This window comes from Podarcis liolepis (assembly GCF_965112155.1).
Source record: "Podarcis liolepis genome assembly, chromosome: 5".
In the NCBI taxonomy this organism is placed as follows: Eukaryota; Metazoa; Chordata; class Lepidosauria; order Squamata; family Lacertidae; genus Podarcis; species Podarcis liolepis.
Genome location: NC_139556.1, coordinates 75,562,950 through 75,585,682, shown reverse-complemented (window position 1 = coordinate 75,585,682; position 22,733 = coordinate 75,562,950). Strand labels below are relative to the sequence as shown.

At 43.4% G+C, this 22,733-nt stretch overlaps 1 protein-coding gene and 1 long non-coding RNA gene across 2 annotated transcripts in view; one reads left to right on the top strand and one right to left on the bottom strand.

Moving 5' to 3' along the window:
* Nucleotides 1–2,594: 2,594 nt before the first annotated feature.
* The window catches only part of LOC310707104, a 213,695-nt gene continuing 193,556 nt past the window's right edge, over nucleotides 2,595–22,733 (top strand). Inside the window, exon 1 of the long non-coding RNA XR_014526340.1 lies at nucleotides 2,595–2,673. This is a non-coding gene — a long non-coding RNA (uncharacterized lncRNA). The remainder of the gene's footprint in view (nucleotides 2,674–22,733) is intronic.
* The window catches only part of GRK7 (G protein-coupled receptor kinase 7), a 44,612-nt gene continuing 30,495 nt past the window's right edge, over nucleotides 8,617–22,733 (bottom strand). Inside the window, exons 3-4 of the mRNA XM_083503702.1 lie at nucleotides 19,421–19,692; nucleotides 8,617–10,130 (exon numbers count right to left, since the gene is read on the bottom strand). Coding sequence (XP_083359828.1) covers nucleotides 9,809–10,130; nucleotides 19,421–19,692 — 594 coding nt within the window. The 3' untranslated portion in view covers nucleotides 8,617–9,808. The remainder of the gene's footprint in view (nucleotides 10,131–19,420; nucleotides 19,693–22,733) is intronic.

Genomic DNA, 22,733 nt, shown 5'->3' with positions numbered 1-22,733 from the left:
AGCTTGATTTATAATGGGCCATGATAGTTGCCTTTGTGAGTTACAGGTTTAATATTAGCCATTTCTATTGTTATGTACTGAGTTGAATAGGATCCAAACTGCAGCAGTCTGATTGGTCCTAGAACCATAGGATTCAGAATGCAGCAGTCTGATTGGTCCTAGAACAATGCAGCAGTAAGATTGGTTGGCAGGAACCACCCAATCATGCTCCAGATATAAGTGAATCCACAACCTGATTGGCTTACAGTAGAATTCCAGAATTAGCCAGTCATGTGCAGCCCACTGTGTAAATAATGTATATAAAGCAGATACTTTGAGGGGACATTCATTCATTCCTCCTCACCACTATGAGCTGAATAAAGAGCATGAAATCACTTTGTGACTCTGAGTATATTTCATCTATGCAGCAGTATTTCCTTCTGAGTCAACATGTATGGGCTTAGGCTGCATGTGGAACTGTTTGGTCTGATTCACACATGCAAGTACAAAACTTGATCTCTCAGGATTACTCCGTACTTGACTGAGACTCAGATGAATGTGTGAACACTCTCATTGAAAAATACTGAACTTTGGGTGATATTAAAATTATACTCATGATAGTTAATTTTGGGTTCTAAATAAGTACTGGTCTTACAGGTAAAAGGTAGAGGTAAAAGACTCCTTGGTGGTTAAGTCCAGTCAAAGGTGACTATGGGTTGTGGCGCTCATTTTGCTTCAGGCTGAGGGAGCCAGCGTTTGTCCACAGACAGCTTTCTGAGTCATGTGGTCAGCATGACTAAACCGCTTCTGTGTCGGAAGCCGGAGCGCATGGAAACGCCATTTGCCTTCCCGCCACAGCGGTACCTATTTATCTACTTGCACTGGTGTGCTTTCAGACTGCTAGGTTGGTAGAAGCTGGGACAGAGCAACGGGGAGCTCACCCCATTGTGTGGATTCGAACTGCCGATCTTCTGATCAGCAAGCCCAAGAGGCTCAGTGGTTTAAACCACAGCGCCACCCGCATCCCCTCATGCTATAATCAGCTGATGAATCATATGCCCCAGAGCTGGCTAACAACATTTTCTGCCTGGGGCAAATACTTACACCCCCTCCAGTTCTACATATTGAAGCTCACCAGACTTGCAATTAAAACTTACTTCAACATCGGTGATATGACAGCATCCTCTGCTGCATCCGAGGACAGCATGAAAGCTTAGTAGTGCCAGCCAATTCAATCCAATCCATGCAACACACACAGTTCTGTCCTCAGTATATCACCCATAGAGTCAACTCCTAGGGGCCGAGGTCCCTTTGCCCCCACAATAAAATATTTTGGGGGGGCTGCACCCCCCAAGTTGATGAGCATTGCCATTCAAATGGTGTGTGTGCACCGTGTCATGTGACTGATTATGTCAGGTGGGGCTTACCTGCCCCACCTCCAATATGTTATTCAAGTTGGCACCCCTGATCTCACCTTACACACTGTACCTGAAGCCTGCTTGCTGCCTGTCCAAACAAACAAGTGGTTGTAGGGTAGCCAAATGCAAAATAGGATGCAGCTCTGTTACCTTTTCACCATCGTGCAAAGGAGGGAATTCCAGCAGGCACAGCTTTTCATGTCAATGTCTTCTCACATTTGGAGTTATTCCAAACTGACAGCATACCCTCCAACATTCCTCCAGTGAAAATAGGGACATCCTATTCCATACTCTCCAACTTTTCTCCAATGAAAACAGGGACATCCTAAGGAAAAGTAGGGCATTCCGGGATCAAATCAGAAACCGGGACGGCTCCTCTATATCTGGGAATGTCCCTGGAATATAGGGACACTTGGAGGGTCTGTGACAGTCACCTATCACCAGGCTCATGAAAACTACTCTTTCCTTCCTTTTATGAGTCAGGTTCCTTGCTTGCCATGAGTGGGTTGTCTTCTTTTCTCCAAGCAAAAGCTGCCAGTTTTGTCTTCTGTTGTGACCCAACGTCTGTTTGGAGTGGTGTGCAAATCAGCCCACCTCTTGGTAAACATACCAATCAATCCTAGAGTCAATGAGCCATTATGAGTTGAAAAGAAACATGGCCACCATTGATCATGTGAATCAGCCTTGATCAGTCATGTTGCCTATGCTGGTTTGATGAAGCAGGAACATTCTTGTTTGTTTTGCCAGCATGTTCTCCTTCTAAAACTCGTGCAAAACCTAATTACGTTTCATTGCCCTATGGAGGGAGAAGAAAGCAAATAATATATAAGTTCAGACCTGCTTCCCTACAACACTTGTTTTGATAGGTGCTGATTTGGATTTCATTTTGGAAGATAGCATATTACAGTGCTTAAGACATCACAGTGAATCAAAAGTCTCAGTTATTAACATTACTCATTAGGCTGTGTTTCCTCCCCCCCACCTTCATATTTTGTTGCAACATATAGGTGAAGGGGAACAGGGAAATGAAGCACAACAACTTGCTAATTGGGTGGTTCTTTGTAAACCCCATCTTTTTCTGACCACGTGCTTCTCAGACATACGCCTCCCTAAATTGGTCAAGGTAGCACATTGGATTTGGATTTGATATCCCCTTTATCACTACCCGAAGGAGTCTCAAAGCGGCTAACATTCTCCTTTCCCTTCCTCCCCCACAACAAACACTCTGTGAGGTGAGTGGGGCTGAGAGACTTCAGAGAAGTGTGACTAGCCCAAGGTCACCCAGCAGCTGCATGTGGAGGAGCAGGGAATCGAACCCGGTTCACCAGATTACGAGTCCACCGCTCTGAACCACTACACCACACTGCACACACACCCTTCTGTTCTAGGTTGCGTATTATTGTTTGACTATTATTTATTTGAAAATATTTTAAAGCAATTTTACTGCAGAGTGTTTTGTTGCAGACTCAGTTTGGGACATAGCAGGCTTGACAGTGGCCATGGAGAAAGTGCTTAGCTGCAGCGTTGCTCCATGCAAATGGTCTTCTCTCTATCGCATGGGAGCACACAGTGTGAGGCGGCGCATTCATATGTAGAATGAGTATGCCAGCGGTTTCGGGTTCCCAATTGCTAGTGTGCTAACTTGTGTACATGGTAGGGTGTGTGTGGAATGTTTATAAGAGCCATAGGTCAGGGGGGAGGGCTGATGCTCAGTGGTGGAGCACCAGGTTTGCATGCAAAAGGTTTACAGGTTCAGTCTTTAGCATTTCCAGGTAGAACTGGAAATGACTCCTCTCTGAAACCCCAGAGACCCACTGAGACAATACTGGGCTTAATAGGTCAGTGCTCTGATTCACTATAAACAGCTTCCTAGACTTGCTTGTTGTCCTTAGGCTGCAATCCTATGCAATCCTTACTTTCCTGGAAGTAAGCTCCACTGAATGCCAGTGGAACTTACTTCTGAGTATATATGCGCAGAGGTTTCCTCTGTAAGTAATTTTGAATGAATGAATGAATGAATGAATGAATGAATGAATGAACTCTATAAGTAATTTTTCTTGTTTTTCATTGCCAGCATCTTGATGATCCAATGCTCTCCTCTATCCAACCAATTCAAAGTGTTGGTGCTGACCTTTAAAGCCCTAAACGGCCTCAGTCCTGTATACCTGAAGGAGCATCTCCACCCCCATCATCCAACCCAGACACTGAGGTCCAGCACTGAAGACCTTCTGGCGGTTCCCTCATTGCAAGAAGTGAGGTTACAGGGAACCAGGCAGAGGGCCTTCTTGATCGTGGTACCCGCCCTGTGGAACGCCCTCCCAGCAGATGTCAAGGAAATAAGCAGCTATCTTCTTTTTAAAAGACATCTGAAGGCAGCCCTGTTTAGGGAAGTTTTTAATATTTAATGCTGTATTGTTTTTAACACTTGATTGGGAGCCGCCCAGAGTGGCTGGGGAAACTCAGCCAGATGGGCGGGGTATAAATAAATTATTATTATTATTATTATTATTATTATTATTATTATTATTATTATTATCCTAGCCACCCACCTTCTACAATTAGTCACCTCTCAGGTGTTCAAATTCTCCCTTCCTATTTTGTGGTGTTGTTGTTATCATAGAATCACAGAACGTTACAGGTGGAAGGGGCCCTGAGGGTCATGTAGTCCAAGGCAGGAATTTCAAGTAAAGAACCACCTCTGCTGTAAAAAAAAATATCTAATGAAGGAGAGTCCACCACTTCCTTTTGGGAGTCTGTTCCACTGTCAAACAGCTCTGACTGTTCTTCCTGATTCTGAGTTGGAATCTCCTGTAACTTGAATCCATTGGTCTGAGGCCTACTCTCCAGAGTGGGAGCAAAATAGCTTGTTCCATCTTCCATGGGACAGCCAGTAGCCATTGATAGCCCGCTCGTCCATGAATTTGTCTAATCCTCTTTTTAAACCACCCAAGATGGTGGTCATCGCTACCTCCCGTGGGAGAGGTTTCCAAAGTTTCACTCTGCATTGTGTGAAGAAGGACTTCCCATCATCAGTCTTGTTGTTATTGGTGTTTATTACCCGTACCAGGGCAGGTTACAATTTAAAATTCAGTATTTTTAAAAAGTGTTTATTACAGCCACAGGAACAGTCTGTGGTGCAGCCATTACGTGCATTTAGAGGATAATGTGACTGATGTTAAAAATTTAAAAGCCATGAGAGTTCCCACTTTTAAAGGAATCAGCATTTACCAAAGCAATTTAGTGCTGGACTACTGAGCACACAAGCTGTGTAACTAAAACAAAAAACAAAAGAAGAAGAAGAAAACAGAAATAAGAGCAACAAGAGAAAACTCCTGTATTGCTTAACATTATTGCTTAAGCTGGTTTAACTAGGCTTACCACACACATAGTGTGTGTCAGTTCAAGAGCTGGCAAGTAAGAACTCCAACCATGCCGTTGATTTCGCTCATTCCAGGGAATCCAAGTCAGGTGACACATCTAGTACATCCATTTAGTGTGTTTTTACACAGCTCCAGTGGGGGAACAGGGGGACAATGGAACCATCCATTTCAGTCGTTGCTGTTTTAAACAAGTAGCCTACTATTGTTAACTGGGTTACAAGTTATGACAAGTAACCAGAGTCATCCCTCTGGTATTCTTTGCAAAAACATCAATCCATTGCAGTAGCCTTAATCCAGCCTGCGGTGTGTGAGCAAAATATACACCGGGCAGAACTTGACATTGTGTTCACAGTGTCAAGAAATTAGGTCACAGAGGTTAAAATATAGGAGTTTTATGAGGAAGAGGAAGGACGCGGGTGTGATGAATGTAAAACATTTTGTTCTTGGCATAACATATAAAGCACAAACAATGCAGCATTACGTAAGGTGCTAAAATAATCTTCGTTTCTTTTACTGCAGCATTAGGGGTAGTTCACTGAATCAGAAAATATAATCTACAAAAGAAGGATCATTCTAGGCAGGTTGAGTAAACACAGTAGAATAAAGTCCCTAAGTACAATGGTTGATACCCAACTAAGGCATAGTCAGCATAAGTTCAGTGAGTTCGATCGGTTTACTCTGAATATGACTTACATAGGCTTTGGCCTATGTTTCTCAAACCAGTGGGAAAGGGAGGAAAGAGGAAACATGGAAAACCAATGATTTTTCACATCCTATTGGTAACAGCATGCCTTATTTGTAATTGGCCTATAAACAGCAAAGGAGCAAGGTTTCTCCAAACCAGTTGCAACCTTATTGGGGCTTGCCTCCTGGAAAGTTGGACAGGGATCTCTTGCTATTAAAGGCAGCAGTTTTCAAGCTGGGAATGAAGCATAACATAGAAAAGGAATGTGCAAACCAGAGGGAGAAGAACTGAGTGTCTAAGCTGGCCAGAGGGCAAACTCCACATGTACTGGCTGGGAAAGGTTTCACTGAGAGACCAGAGGCCATTGGTGACTGGGAGTGGCCGTCGAGACCATATAACACCAGTCCCGAAAGACCTACATTGGCTCCCAGTATGTTTCCGAGCACAGTTCAAAGTGCTGGTGCTGACCTTTAAAGCCCTAAACAGCCTCGGTCCTGTATACCTGAAGGGGCATCTCCACCCCCATCATTCAGCCTGGACACTGAGGTCCAGCTCCAAGGGCCTTCTGGCGGTTCCCTCATTGCGAGATGTGAGGTTACCAGGAACCTGGCAGAGGGCCTTCTCGATAGTGGCACCCGCCCTGTGTCATCATATGTCAAGGAAATAAACAACTATCTGAGTTTTAGAAGACATCTGAAGGCAGCCCTGTTTTAGGGAAGTTTTTAATGTTTGATGTTTTATCATGCTTTTAATATTCTGTTGGGAGCCGCCCAGAGTGGCTGGGATATAAATAATAATTGTTGTTGTTGTTGCAATGAGAGGAGCAACAAGGAACACTATTAGGGTGTAATGTTCTGCACCCCCTCCGCTGAAGGCTTTAGGTGCAAATATGTGTAAAAGAAACCATGTTTCTTAAAGACATGACAGTCTTTGCCGCATCCTGATTCCCAATGGAAACACAATCCCAGAACCCCCTGGAATCTTGCTAGATTCGGGGTGATGCACAACCTTTGTTAACACTGCTGTTTCATCACTTGACAAATCCATAAGGTATCATCAGAGTGTTTCCTTCGAAGCTGGTGTCTTCCCCCACCCCAACCCCAGGTCTTGTATAGTTGTTGTTGGCCTTAAAAATAAACACCAAGACATTCCTCCACCTAGGAGTCAGTTTTTAAACATTTGGCAAGACTGCTGCCTTAGTTTACCTCATTGTAGCCATGTTATTTTGCTACAGAGCAGCCTTCCCCAATCTGGTGCCTTCCCGCAGCTGAAGAGTTTTAAATTAACTCCTGTTTTGATAACCTGTAGGAATTCTTTACTGTCAGTTGATGCTTTAGATGTAAAGAGAGGGCACTAGTTTCACAAACATTGGGAGGGGAATATTTCAAGGAATAATTCCCATTTACTTCTCATAGTCTCACTTTTCGTTATTTGTGAAAATTAATTGTTAAAGAAGAAAATTAAGCAATTTTATTTTATTTCATGAAAGGAATAATGGTGGGCTAATGTGAATTAATTATAACCTCTGTTATAATTCAGAGTGGCACTACGGATATGCAAATCCCTGTCATTTTGTTATCCAACAAACTAAAAATTGAAGTAGTTCAAAAGTATTACAGGGGAAATTGTTTCACTGGAATTTGTACTTTTGTAATGGCATTGTTCTGATGCGAGAAAGAAACTTTAAATGAAGACAATCTTCGTTAATTTATGTTGTCCAGTTTAGTTCATCAGAATCTACTAACATGAAGACCGCATTAGAAAAAAAGAACATTGGTTTAATTCTAATTTGAATGTTCATCTTCTTCCAGCGGATATTTGCTTATGCCTGTATGCTGGAAAGAGAGTTGTTTAGAAAATTTAATTTACTTGAGTCCTGCTGGTTTGACATGAATCTGCATACTGTCTAACTCAAACATCTAATTGTCAGTCCATGATAAAAAAAATTGTGGATTACCACAAAAGCTGCTTGCTTTAAAGTGCACTGGTAAGATGAGCTTGTTTTCTTAGATGCAGCTACTCATAAACATGCTCAGCTGGGATTTCATCACCACAATAATCCCCAAAGAGTGATTTCATTTGTTCACTAACTTTGATGCAGCAAGGGAGACTCAGGACTTTCAGCTCCATTTTTATATGTAAATAACTCTTTCTGTATGCATTAAATAAGCTTAACCAATAATTTCAGTTCACCAGAATTAGTTTAGAATCCTGATCTTAAATCTGATTTCCTACAACAGCAACTAAAGTTTCGGACGTACTGTCTGCTTCTCCAGGAACACTGTCAAATGATGCATTTTTGCTGTTCGGTCCATCCACGAACCTTCTAACCTGCAAGGATTTCCAGTAACTGGGTGGGTTCTCCCACTGCTTTCCACATTTCACCAAACTCCACTTTCAGCTCTGGGCTCCCCTGTATCTTCTAAGTTAGTATTTAAAAAAAAATAAATCAGATCTGGAACCTGAATCCCTTTTCTGAGTCCTGACAATTCTGCAAAAAACAAGCATAGCCGCTCACACACAGGGACGGCACACCCTGTTTTTCTGCTTGATGTGAAATGGCCAGTGCTACCCTGCCGCTGCCTCTGCCAGGGAAGCAGCGCCAGCATTGGTGCTGATTTCCAGCAAGATCTTGCTGAAATCTCATGTGTTCCGTGGAATCTCATGAGATTTCAGCAAGATCTTGCGAGATCTTGTTGGAAATTCCACCACATGAGGCAACAGCTTCACCCTGCCTCGTGGGAGATGGTTCTGAGATTAATTTAAGATTACCATTGAACTGAAAATAGAACATTGCAGTATACAGGGCAAAACACAGAATTTGTCATATCTTAATAAGCAGGTCTCTTGTGGTTTTAACTTAGGCCTGAATTCTGGTTCTGTACCCTTGTAATTCTAGCAGCCACAAATGGGAGGATGTCTGAAATAAGTCTGGACTAATTTTTTAATTTTTTTTATGTTTTCCCTTTAGTTAAAGGAATGCACAGAAACAAAAGATCTTTTTGGCTCAGGCTTCTGCCTGTTTTCCTCGAGTCACTTCATCTGAAGTAGGGCTTTTTCTCACTTTCAAGTATCAGTATTATTGAGGATAAGATGTGCAGATTGCAAAACAAAAAAAGCTAAAATAGCAGGGAATAAACAGAGGAGACACAGCTCTTTGTAGATTAACTCAGTTTTATACAAAACTTTGGATCACAACAATATCTAATTAAAGTTTTACTGGATGAAATTCAGAATGCGATCAGAATTGGAGTCACACCGCTGGATGGATGGCAGCCACATAGATAAACTGATTGGGAGGCAGGCTTAGGTTCAAGATTGTAAATGGCATGATTTTAAAAATTATATTTATCAGTGAGTAATTTGGTGCCATCTGTTTTGAGATTTTCTCCAATCATAAACCTCCCCAAGTGTTCAATTGCATGCTCACTTTTAAGTTTATACAGTTCGACAGGGCCACAGAAATAATTTCATCTGAGAATTTAGGGTGGGACATAACTTTCATAAATGAACTTCTGCTGTTAAAGAACCCCCAATAACTAGACATTTTTATCTAAGATTTGCCTGCCTAAATTAACCAGCTTCAGAATACCCTGACACACAAAAAAGAAATGTCAAAATGAGAGATTTACAAAGATTTGTAAAAGAACCAGATGTAGTACACATTTAAGCTAGACATGTTATGTACATTAGTTTCCAGCATTAAAAGCACTTGTAAAAACAATTAACCATTTCTTTTAATCCCATTGCTTGCTGAATAAACATTCCTATTGCATTTATATTATTCTCTCTTTAAAGACCAGTTACATACTGGTGTGATTCATTTTGTAGTTTAATTTAAACTACAGCTTTCATCAGAGTGAAAAGATACTATCAGGAAATCTGATAGGAAGTTGCAATCAGTAGCAAAAATATGTTGACTATTGTTTTAATACTTAATAAACGGAGAAGCATAGCCTATATACATTTTTATTGAGTTTCCTACTTAACTGCAATCAGTTTAGACCCACTGTGTCACTCCAGTGATAAGTCTTTTTCATAAAGAACATGGATGTATCACTACTGAAACCTAACAAAGCAGAAGCAGTCTCAAGGGAGGAAAATATATATCCAGATGATTTTGTGCATTTTATCCAGAAATCACCATGAGTTGTTAAGCCATCATGCTATTTTAAAATAATCCTCATTCTTCATTGAAAATTTCCAATAAAATACCAAAATGGAAGAGAACAGTTTATTCGGCTTGCCTTTATGACGACAATGAGTTCTTGCTACACACCTTAGAGTCTTTGAAATAATGGAAGGTTCAATGGTGCATTCCCACCCTTACATTTCTGGTGCAATATTTATAACAACAAACAAACTCCAGATTTCGAGTCAGCAACTAATCTGTGGGGATTGTTCAGGTCTTCAAACAGTCCTGTTTGAATGACTTCTTCCTGCCAAGGTATTGGGATAGCACCTGTTGCAAATTTCTTGAAGAATTTCTTGTCTTTGTCATCAAACTCTATCCCCCGCACTTCAGAGAAGTCGGCAATGTCTGCAACATCTTTGGCATAGACAACGCTGGGATCTGGCACAAAGGGGGGATCTATAAGGCCTGCCTCCAGCCTGTGGAAGTTTATTGATTTGAAGAAAGCATGCTTCCTGGGATCATCATCATTACTCCTGCAATAAGACAAGAGAATTTCAAGGTTAAACTCAAACATGCACAGATCTTAGGTATAGTCAACTGCAAAATCAGAGAGAAGTGATCAAAAATAAATTAGTTTGATGTATTCTTAGCTCAAGGTACAAAAGGCTTTTCTACTTCACGGACCAAGTTTTAATCAGGCTGAAAAGCAAATTTGAAGAATATCTACTTGGAAGTACCGTATTTTTTGCCCTATAGGACGCACTTTTTCCCCTCCAAAAATGAAGGGGAAATGTGTGTGCCTTCTATGGGGCGAATACAGGCTTTTGCTGAAGCCTGGTGAGCGATAGGGGTCGGTGTGCACCGCCCCTCTCCCTCTCCAGGCTTCAGAAAGCTCTGCGCAGCCCTAGGGAGACCGGCGCGAAGCCGCGCCAGGCTCCCGAAGGTTGTGCAGAGCTGCCTGCGCTCCCAGGATCGGCGCAGCTCCGCGCAACCCCTCGGAGCCCAGTGCGAAGCCGCGCCGGGCTCCCGAAGGTTGCGCAAGCTCCCAGAGTGATGCCGAAGCTCCACGTAGCTTCGGCATTGCTCTGGCTCCTGTTCTGGGGGCTGAGGTCGGGGGAAGCTTGGGCTACCCCCAGCCCCGCAAGCTCCCAGAGCGATGCCGAAGCTACGCTCAGCTTCGGCATCGCTCTGGGACCCGTTCTGGGGGCTGGGGTCGGGGAAAGCTCGGGCTTCCCCCGCCCCAGCCCCGCGCCTGGGGGGGGAAATAATTTTTTCCCCTTTATTCACCCCCCCCAAATCTAGGTGTGTCCTATGGGCCGGTGCGTCTTATAGGGCGAAAAATACGGTAGGTCCCTGCAAACCATCATGTTTTGGAAACGTAAGCGTCAACGTCAGTCTTAACACTAGACTTTTGATATGCTGCACTATTTAAACTAGACATGAAATTCATCTAATATTAATAAAGATTCTGGTAAGCAGCCCTAGGAACATGTTCATGTATTATAGAGATTTTAACCTAATTCTTCAGACACTTTCATGTGTGGCTTACAATAATAAAGGAATCAGGAGGCAATTTAAAATGTGTTAAACATGCAGGCGCCCTAAAAGCATCAGAATCGAAAAGCAGCTCTAATGCAAACTCGTTGAATACCAAACGGTGTGTATGTTTGTGCATTTAAATGGAATTCCTTCTGTCCTCTACCTTTTCTCCAAGAAGCATAGGACAGTCTGCCCAGGATGCCCAGGTGGTCCCTTTGAGAAGATCTCAACAGTCTTAAAGACAAAAATGCATTTGACATTGTTCGACCATTTTCTGATCACTGAAAATGTCAGGACTGTCCATCACCTGGAGAACTTAGTCAATGTCAAATGGATATTACACTATAGTGTTTAAAACCTTCTCGTGATTAAGGAACTGCAAGGCTACAATTATTATTGTATCATAATAATACAAAGCAATAAGAATGTACGAGAAGAATATACAATTCTTATTACTCTTTTCTTCCTGAATTATTATTCGTAATAATATAATTTTGCAAGCCACTTTCAGTTCCATTCCGTTCTTATGATCAAGCAGTATATACCGTATTTTTCACTCTATAAGACGCACCAGACCACAAGACGCACCTAGTTTTTGGAGGAGGAAAACAAGAAATCTGAATCTCAGAAGCCAAAACAACAAGAGGGATCGCTGTGCAGTGAAAGCAGCGATCCCTGTTGCTGTTCTGGCTTCTGGGATAGCTGCGCAGCCTGCATTCGCTCCATAAGATGCACACACATTTTCCCTTACTTTTTAGGAGGGAAAAAGTGAGTCTTATAGAGCAAAAAATACAGTAAATTGCATTAGAATTGTTTTTTGGGGAATAAACTGAGAATCATGATCTAACACTTCCCTCATCTGTCCTTGATTACCAGAGACAGCTCCAATTTTTGAAATCTGAGCCCAGAAAACTGATGTTTCCATTTTTGCCTTTCAGGGCTGCCTCATTAAAACGTTGTCAAGGTGAGTTGCTAGAGTTGTCATTCTTCAGGATTCAGCTCCTTCCCAGGGTTTCTACACATTACATTTCTGAGCGTGGAGTGGGAGCATTGTGTATCTGGTATGCAAGCATATACCTGCATGCATGTTAATGCTAAGGCACCATTAGGTGCACAGCATGCCATTTTGCACACAAGAGATGCCATTCTTTTTGTTTTTAAAGCCAAAGGTAAAGGGACCCCTGACCATTAGGTCTAGTCGCGGATGACTCTGGGTTTGCGGCGCTCATCTCGCTTTATTGGCCAAGTGAGCCGGCGTACAGCTTCTGGGTTATGTGGCCAGCATGACTAAGCCGCTTCTGGCGAACCAGAGGAGTGCACGGAAATGCCGTTTACCTTCCCCCAGAGCGGTACCTATTTATCTACTTGCACTTTGACATGCTTTCGAACTAATAGGTTGGCAGGAGCAGGGACCGAGCAATGGGAGCTCACCCCGTCGTGGGGATTCGAACCACCGACCTTCTGATTGGTAAATCCTAGGCTCTGTGGTTTAACCCACAGCGCCACCCACGTCCCTGTGTTGTTTTTAGTCGATAGCTAATATGCTGCATTGACAATGCAGCATATAATAGAGCAGGGCTTTCAGCAATGCATAGTTGCAGCGGGGTCTCAGGTGGTGATTTTCAGTTAGAAAACTGGGATGCTATAAACATGCCTCCCTTTTATTCTGTGAAATGTTGGTGGATATGCATAGAATCTCAGAGATGTGTGACCCACAGGCCAGGAAAAAAATGTGGTACCTGAAAATGACTACTGCCAGCTTAGGAGGAACACATCAGGCTCCACCCCACTCCAGCTCCTACTTGCTGCTGAGTTGAATGCCTGCAGGCTGTGGTAGGGAATAACATTTAAACAAATTCAAGAGCTATCACCCCCTGCTTACAAAGTGGCATTTTAGCACCACCTCCAGGCTGAAATACATGCATGTACAAAAGTAAACAAGAGGCCATAGGGACCTTATAGAAGTAAAGAGTAGGAGATCCACAGATTTTCCAGGATTGGGTATCTGATGGATCTCCCTTTCCCCCTTCCAGATAAAGACTGCTTGAGAACTTGCAGGCACATTTACCTAAACAGGGCTCATTCTCTATATATCACTTGCTCTTCCATGAGATCCAGCTCTGTATCTTTTTGTTTGTTGGCAAATAGACACAGCACAACTCCAATTTGTCCTGAACTTGAATTTGCCACTGAATTTGATGTTATAATTTGATGTTATAATTTACCAGATTCATAAACAGACTGATTTATACCTTTACGTTTCTGAGCACAATTCAAAGTGTTGGTGCTGACTTTTAAAGCCCTAAACGGCCTTGGTCCAGTATACCTGAAGGAGCGTCTCCACCCCCATCATTCTGCCCAGACACTGAGGTTCAGCACCGAGGGCCTTCTGGCAGTTCCCTCACTGTGAGAAGCCAAGTTACAGGGAACCAGGCAGAGGGCCTTCTCGGTAGTGGTGCCCACCCTGTGGAAACCCTTCCACCAGATGTCAAAGAAAAAAACTACCACCAGACTTTTAGGAGACATCTGAAGGCAGCCCTGTTTAGGGAAGCTTTTAATATCTGAAGGACTATTGTATTTTGGTGTTTTGTTGGAAGCCGCTCAGAGTGGCTGTGGAGGCCCAGCCAGATGGGCGGGGTATAAATATATTATTATTATTATTATTATTATTATTATTATTATTATTATTATTATTTCAGGAAACCTGCACACTGGCAAACAATTTAAAAGGATTCTCAAAATATTCCTGTCTCTCTCCTCTGCCCCTTCTCAGTAGTTGCTTCCACAATGGCGAATGCTGTCTGCTGGGACGTGCATTAGGCCCTAAGTAACACCTGTTGCTTTTCTGGACAGGACAAATGTCTGATCCTAGCCTTTGAGGCCATTGCTTGAAAATGTATCGCTAATTTTAATTTTAGTTGCTTATTACGTTGCTTTTATTGTTCTTTGGTTGTTGCATTGTGCTACTTTGTCATAATCCTGTATGGTATATGGCTCTGTAAATTAATTTTGAAGTGCACTATATAAACATTGCAAGGCAAATAAATTATATCTCTTTGTGGATGAGCAATTTCCTGTGCTCATCATTTATCTTTCCCATCTGGGAGATGGACTTGCCTGAAGGGTTTTGTGTTTATTTTTGTTCGCACATTGCAAAGAGTACAAAATATAATTATACAAATCTCCTAGGAGATGAAATAGTTAATCTCTTCTGACCCTAGCTCTTTTGATGCTGGCTCTTGATCACAAACAACAGAACATTTTTAAATGGTCAGGTGTGCTTATTAAAGCTGCCTATGAGAAGCTTTAACTTACGCAACAGGTACTTAAATAGATCACCCAAGGTCTCAATGACCTTAGAATCTTTAGCTAATCTTTACAATAAGGATGAGCTGTTCTTCAACAATATCTCCAGTATAATGGGCATAGACAGGTTTTCTGCTACCTCCAGTATACAGTGTGTAGCTTCTCTCTCCCATCCCATCTGAATATTTAAAATTACTTCACATAATATGACAACATCTATGGTCCTTTCAAACCCTGTAAGACCATTCATGGATTTCGATATATGTGTTTCCACTACTGGCACTAACAACAATGCGTAAAACAAGACTAGAGGTCTATGCCTTGAATTTGTCTTTCCCCCCTTACTTTTGTTCCAGTGCTTCTTTGTGAATTATCTTATTATATTGCTTTTGAGAGACTCAGAGTAACAAATTTATTGCTGAATGGTGAGAAGGGGACTGGGGGAGGGGGCAGGGAGTGGAATACTCTTCGTACTCATGCAGAAAATACCATCACTAGCAAGGAATGCTAAAGCAGCATATTTCGGAATATCAACAGCAGCGTGAAAAACATCTGCACAAATAACGGTTACGAGGCGGTTCTCCGATTCCCTCAGAGGTTAATATAACATTGAGCAAGCTGCAGCAGGATCGTACAGGATCAGGAACACGGATGTGGTGTAATAAAAAAAAGGTTCCTTTGCCCTTTTGCAGACTTCATGAGTAGCTGGAAGAACATTACCACATGTAAAACGTAGGGTGGGGTTGAATGACAGTGTCAGAGCTGCTTCCAGATCCTAGCTCACAGAGGATCACGCTAGCCAGCGATCATTAAGTAAAAGTCTTTATTGAGTTACAGTTTCCATTCTCAAGCTGCTGCGTGCAACTCTACGTCTAGTGGCTAGATCGGCGAAGCTCCGTCTGAGTCTCCGCCCCTTGTGCACCAACTTAATATCCTAGCCCTGCTCCACCTTTTCCGCCTGACTGTTCTCCTCTGGGTCCCTCTGCCCCCCGGGGTCTCTTCTTTCCGGGATTCTTCTGACGCCGACCCCCCGGACCCTCCTGTCTCCTTGCGCCGGGCTTTAGGACCTGGCTCCCTCTCCGGGCTGCCTACTGCGTCACTTTCCTGTGCATTTGAACTTGGCGCGCGCGCCCAACCTTCCACTTTCCTTCTGACCGTTTCTTCGCTCCCCGATGGAGGTGTGGCCACTCCTGACTCATGCCCTCCCTCCTGTTGTGAGCTGCCAGCGCTTGCTCCCTGGCTCCCTTCCTCTTCCCTGCTCTCTGGCGGTGACGCTGGTCCCGATTTCCAACTGCTCTCCTCTGAGTCCCCTCTGGCTCTAACTTCCTGGGGTGCCCCCCTAGACTCCCCCCTTGCCCTGGCCACTGGTGCTCCTTTCTGTGAATCTTCTGATTCACTGGAAAGACTCGGAGATCTCGGGTCGTCGTCATCACTCATCTTTTCTTCTGCCTCCTCCCCTTCACTCTCTGTTTCCTCCCTTGCCCTTGCCTCTGCTCCTGAACCCCTGACAGACAGGTTATAAAACACAGGCAGAAATGTACAGAGTATGGAACTTCTTTTCTTAAGGTAGGTTGTTCCTTTTGCTTTGGGAAATCCTTCCTTGGAAGGTGTGTTTGGCCTCCTGTTGGCTATGCTGAACCTCCACTGACACTGAGAGCCAGTGTGGTGTAGTGGTTAAGAGCAGTGGACTCATAATCTGGTGAACCGGGTTCGCTTCCCCGCTCCTCCACATGCAACTGCTGGGTGACCTTGGGGTAGTGACACTTCTCTGAAGTCTCTCAGCCCCACCCACCTCACAGAGTGTTTGTTGTGGGGGAGGAAGGGAAAGGAGAATGTTAGCCGCTTTGAGACTCCTTCGGGTAGTGATAAAGCGGGATATCAAATCCAAACTCTTCAAACTCTTCTACTGAATACTGCTTGCTGAGAGAGTTGTTTTGATCAGGTCCTGCTTGCAGGTTTCCTCACAGGCATAAAGTTGGCCACTGTTAGAACAGGTTGTTGGACTAGATGGGCCACTGGCCTGATTCAGCAGGTTCTTTCTTAGGTTCTTTTGACATCTTTAGGTTGATAAGAAAAAAAATTAAAGGCTCTGACACCTGCTTGTGGTCTTCCCAAGGGCTTCTGGCTAGCCACAGTAAGAACAGGATGGTGGACTGGATGGGCCCTTGGCCTGATCCAGCAGGACTCTTCTTATGTTCATCATGACAAAGACCACCTTTTCCTGCCTGTCTATATACGAGTTTGTTATTCCAGTACCCTGGCTTTGTGCTTAACTCTTATGCTTTTTATGGTCTCATTACTGTTCATGGCTGTCCTTGACATTTTCTGCTGCAGTTTGTATTTATTTCATCTGATGGTCTGCGTTTTCTATTCTTAACCCTTTCTCTCCTGCTTATAGGGGCCTTTTTTCCAAAAAGTAGCACAAAACCTTATTTTACCTCATCTTGCCTCTGGGTTTCATTCAGATAATGTAGTTCATTGGTAACAGAGAATTAGTCATGAATCATAGAATTGAAAAGTTGGAAGGGCCCCCAATATTAGATTATGATAAGTCTTGCATGTTTCTTCTTTAAGCAGGATTTTTTAAAGATAAAATATATTTATATAACTCTGCAACAACTGGATGGCACCACTTTGGTTGTCCCTGGACAAGAGACCTATGATTAGGTTGACAATTTGGCTGAAGTGACTTAAGCATTTAGAACGTGTGTTTGCATATATCCTGACGTCTACTGTATGCAGCCTCAAAATAACAAAAACTTGAAAGCTTGCTTTCTCTTTAAGTGACAGAACTAGAGCGAGGGAAGTTGCCTAACACTTTTTACATCTTGAATTGTGTCACACAGAACTAGAAATAGTTGAATTTACTCATACTGTGAAGGGAAGAATCACATCCTCTGGACACATTAGAATTCCCCACTGAAACAGTATAGGGTGATCCAAATGAGACTATACCTCAGCGCACAAGGTTGTACGCTTTGGCCTTCTGACAAAAGGAAATGATGCTATGAGTTCAAGAGTTCCATGAGTTCAAGAAGCCATGCACCCGTTGCTCCAAGACCTTTGGAAAAATCAAATCACTTAAATAACCCATGCAACCCTCCTCCACTTCTAGCTGTATATTCCTATGTGATATTTTTCAGGGTGTTCTGCAGGATTCTTAAACTCTCCTGCAGAAACAACATAGGAATGCATATTATTTGTAATATATGTTTGCCCTTGAGCAAATAGCCAGTTTTAGGCTCACTGAAAATCCTGACTGCTGACTAGAACAACACATAGATCAGGGGTTGTAAATGTAGCACAAGGAACAAATGAGAACAAGGATTTGGGGAGGGTGAAGCATTTACCAGAGCCAGTAGAACAGGATGTGGTGGGTTCATGGTTGTGAAGTGTGTGTTGTGCTCATGCTCAGGGGTGTCTTACCCATAGAGGCTAGTGGCGAGGGGCACCAGGGCGCCAAGTTCTGGAGGGTGCCAGGGAAGAGGCGGAGGCTGGATGTGGCGCCTCCCAGCATCAGCTCGCTGCCCTCGCCTGCCTCCGCCATGCTGTGCCAAAGCAGCGCTGCACCCAGAGCCTCGGTCTGCCATGGCCACCGTGGCATGAAGTGACCAGCTCAGCCGGGAGGCACCACATCCAGCCTCTGCCTCTTCCCCGCCGGAGGAGCTGCCCTCCAGCCACTGCCCACCTCCTCCAGCCCTGCCGGCAGCGCCATCCTCCTTAAAAAACTCTGGGAAACGGGGGGGGGGGGAGCACCAGAGGGAGCTTTGCACCACGGCGCCGGATATGCTTAAGACAGCCCTGCCCATGCTAGTCTTTCCAGATTCCCAATGTGTCCATAGGCCCCAAACAATACGAGAGAGATGCCTTGAACTCCAGTGCTGCCCTGCTGTGGGGAACAAGACCCTCTTGAGATGACCATGCTGTAGGAACTGGACTTCTTCCATCTAAATCCAGGTGTAAATATGTGAACAAATCATATTTCTTAAAGGCACAACAGCCTCTGCCACACCTTCAATTCTACAAAGGAGCGCAGACACCGGTTGAGGGCCAAGCCCCCTGGAATCCTGTGCACAGCTCAGCACGGACTGGGGTGGCCTGTAATAATATTATTGATGGGGGTAGATTAAGGATTGTGCGCTGTAGTTTACATAGGCTGCATTTTACAACCAAAGTACAGCCCTCCTTGTTGTGTCATTACTGGACATCACCTGCGCACAAGGGAACAAAGGAAAAAGACAGAATCAAGAAACTGTATTTCAATGCATTGGCCATGAATTGGAAGTTCATTAAAAAAGCAAAGCAGCTCTAAGAATGCATTCTGTACTATGCCTTTGGAGGAAAACAATTATGGAAAGTATTTTTTTCTCCCTGTTCTTTAAAAGTCACCTGGCCACACCTACACCATAGATTTAAAGTGCATTTAGCAGACATGGCTTCCCACAAAGAATTATCGGAACCGTAGTTTACTGCTCACAGAGCCATAATTCCCAGCACCCTTAATAAATTACAGTTGCTGGCATTCTACGTGTGCCTTAAATGTGCTTGAAATGTATGTGACCACAACTATCAGAGAAGAACTTCAGACTTGAGATAATATCCCTGCCCAGTTAAAGTTAAAGTGTTTTCCTTTCAGTCCACTTATGGTTACTAAATTCCAGGTGTTATTGAACTCCAATAGGATAGCCACCCTTGAGTTAAACGAAACATTTAAAGCATTTAGATACATGGAAGTCAGTTTTCCTGTGTCTGTTCTGCTGTAAGAGAACACAAAACTTACAGAGGGTAAAATGTACATCCAATTTATGATAGCTCCGTTCCGCTTTCTGGCCAACATTAACAATGAGACACATTTGGACCTTCCCAGCGTAAACAGTCTTAGAAAACTCTATAGAACCTATGAACCTCATTTCCCTAAAACGAATGGATGGCATTACGCCTTAACTTCTTTTTTCAATAAAGATAAATAGAATCGTACCTGGTTCCCAAACGATCTGCTGGTTTCTTTGCCAAGAACGCTTTACAGATATCTTTTGTTGGCTCATCAAAGTTAGCGTGCTCAAACTTCACCTCATCTTCTATGGTTCTTCTTTTAACTTCACTTTTGTCAACTTTCTCTTTGAAATCCTTGAATGGAGTTCGACCAGCAACCATCTCATAAATACTACACCCCATAGCAAACCAGTCCACTGAGTAGGTGTAATTCTCTTCGTTTAGGATTTCAGGAGCCATGTATCCATTAGTTCCAGCCTGTGACAATAAGAAGACAGCTTTAGTAATCCTAAAAAAGCAATGTCTTTGAGGGGGGAAAATATTCTTTTGATTAATCATGTACAATTGCATTTTCAGCTGCAATTACTAGTAATGAAAACAATCGTCTCTTGATACAGATGTCTATCATAGTTACAGCCAAATTATTTGCATACCATGTTTTCCACAAATGCATCTGTGCTGAAAGCAATTCACATAAAGAAGTCTAAATACAGGAATACAATAATGATACATAATGAAAAATATAATAATTGTAATAGAACATAGAAAAAAAGGCAACAATTAACAGTTCACTTAACACACATCCCAATATAAGGGAGCATAAAGCTCACCAGTGGGTCAAGGAAAAATACCCAATATATTCACACTCAAAAGTAGTCTTCAAATATATAAAGGGCTGTCACATTGGATGGAGCAAGCTTGTTTTCTCCTGCTCTGGAGGGTAAGGTAAAAAAAAGGTAAAGGACCCCTGGATGGTTAAGTCCAGTCAAAGGTGATTATGGGGCGTGGCGCTCAACTCGCTTCAGGCCGAGGGAGCCGGCATTTGTCCACAGACCACTTTCCTGGTCATGTGGCCAGTAGGACTAAACCACTTCTGGCACAATGGGACACCATGACGGAAACCAGAGCGCATGGAAACGCCTTTTACCTTCCCACCACAGTGGTACCTGTTTATCTACTTGCACTGGCGTGCTTTTGAACTGCTAGCTTGGCAGGAGCTGGGACAGAGCAATGGGAGCTCACCCTGTCGTACAGATTCAAACTGTCGACCCTCAGATCAACAAGCCCAAGAGGCTCAGTGGTTTAGACCAGAGCACCACCCAGAGGGTAGGACCCAAACCAATCTCTTCAAGTTACAAAAAAAAAAGGAGATTCTGACTAACTAAACCGAGAAGCCCTTTCTGACAGTAAGAGCTGTTTGACAATGGAACAGACTCCCTTGGAAGGTTGTGGACACTCCTTCTTTGGAGGTTTGTAACCAGAGGTTGGGTAGCCATCTGTCATGCATGGTCTAGTTGACATTCCTGAATTGCAGGGGGGGTTCGTCTAGATGATCCTCGGGGTCCCTTCTAACTCTACAATTCTGTTATTCGGTTCCCTCACTGCGAGAAGTGAAGCTACAGGGAACCAGGCAGAGGGCCTTCTCAGTAACGGCTCCTGCCCTGTGGAACGCTCTCCCATCAGACATCAAGGAAATAAACAACTATCTGACTTAGAAGACATCTGAAGGCAGCCCTGTTTAGGGAAGTTTTTAATGTTTGATATTTTATTGCTATTCTGTTGGGAGCCGCCCAGAGTGGGCAGGGTATAAATAAATAAATTTATTATTATCCCAAAGCTGGTGATATATGTAGCAGAGCAATGCCCCCCTTTTAATTGGCAAATTAATCTGAAAAAAATAGGGGTTGTATTGTTGCTTGTTCTAAATTATTTTACTTTTTTAAAAATCAATTCCCATTTTTGGATAGCTTTTATTTTGAGAACCTTTTTTTAAAAAACCATTCTTAGTGAATCTGCAAAAACTTGGAGATACTGCAGAAATTTGTTCAATTAAAATGCACCTATAAGACATCTCCCAATCAGTTATGAAGCTCAATGGCAGACCTTTCAAGGCATTAATAGCCTATCCTAGCCCACAGTGTAGCTGAGATACTAAAAGGAATAGAGGAATAGGAAACCACTGGAACAATTTGTCTTGACACACACAGGGTACAAAGTATAAGTGGCACTTATTCATAGCAGCTTGGGTTGTGCTTGAAATGCCATTGAAACAAACTGCAGAAGCCTTAGGACAGTTTAATGGCTGCAAACATGTTTAATTATTCAGTACCATTTGTGAAGCTGAGATTTGGGGCAGATCTACACTCGTTTATAACGTTAAAAATATGACACCAGAGGATGCTGCAGAGCAGCAAGTCACAGACAAAGGGAAATTGCCATTGAACCTTATACAGTGGTACCTCGGGTTAAATACTTAATTGGTTCCGGAGGTCCGTACTTAACCTGAAACTGTTCTTAACCTGAAGCACCACTTTAGCTAATGGGGCCTCCTGCTGCTGCCGCGCCGCCAGAGCACAATTTCTGTTCTCATCCTGAAGCAAAGTTCTTAACCTGAAGCACTATTTCTGGGTTAGCGGAGTCTGTAACCTGAAGCGCCTGTAACCTGAAGCATATGTAACCCGAGGTACCACTGTAGAACATTCAATTGATTAACGTTTAGCAGATCAATGGAGATCCAGTCTTGGAGAATAGCTTGATTCCAATATTCCCATTGGAAATACAGATGTGGTCATTTTGTACCAGAATTCACAAAGATCTAATTCCTCAAGGACTAGGGATGGGGGAGAAATGTGATTCAGTTCAAACCTGTATCTATCAAATCTATCAAAACAACATGAGAACCAAAACACAACCATTGTTCAAAATTTGTGTTTACAAGAAATGAACATTTTAGGGGGAAGTATGTATATATAAAAAAGAAAAATGGGAAAATACCATATGATACAAAAACGCATACTATGCGGAGTTATTGCTTACAACTATGAGTACATAGCGGGTGGCGCTGTGGGTAAAACCTCAGTGCCTAGGGCTTGCTGATCGTATGGTCGGCGGTTTGAATCCCCGCGGCGGGGTGAGCTCCCGTCCTTCGGTCCCAGCTCCTGCCCACCTAGCAGTTCGAAAGCACTCCTAAGTGCAAGTAGATAAATAGGTACCGCTTTATAGCGGGAAGGTAAACGGCGTTTCCGTGTGCTGCGCTGGTGCTGGCTCGCCAGAGCAGCTTCATCACGCTGGCCACGTGACCCAGAAGTGTCTCCGGACAGCGCTGGCCCCCAGCCTCTTAAGTGAGATGGGCGCCCAACCCTAGAATCATAGAATCATGGAGTTGGAAGAGACCACAAGGGCCATCGAGTCCAACCCCCTGCCAAGCAGGAAACACCATCAGAGCACTCCTGACATATGGTTGTCAAGCCTCTGCTTAAAGACCTCCAAAGTAGGAGACTCCACCACACTCCTTGGCA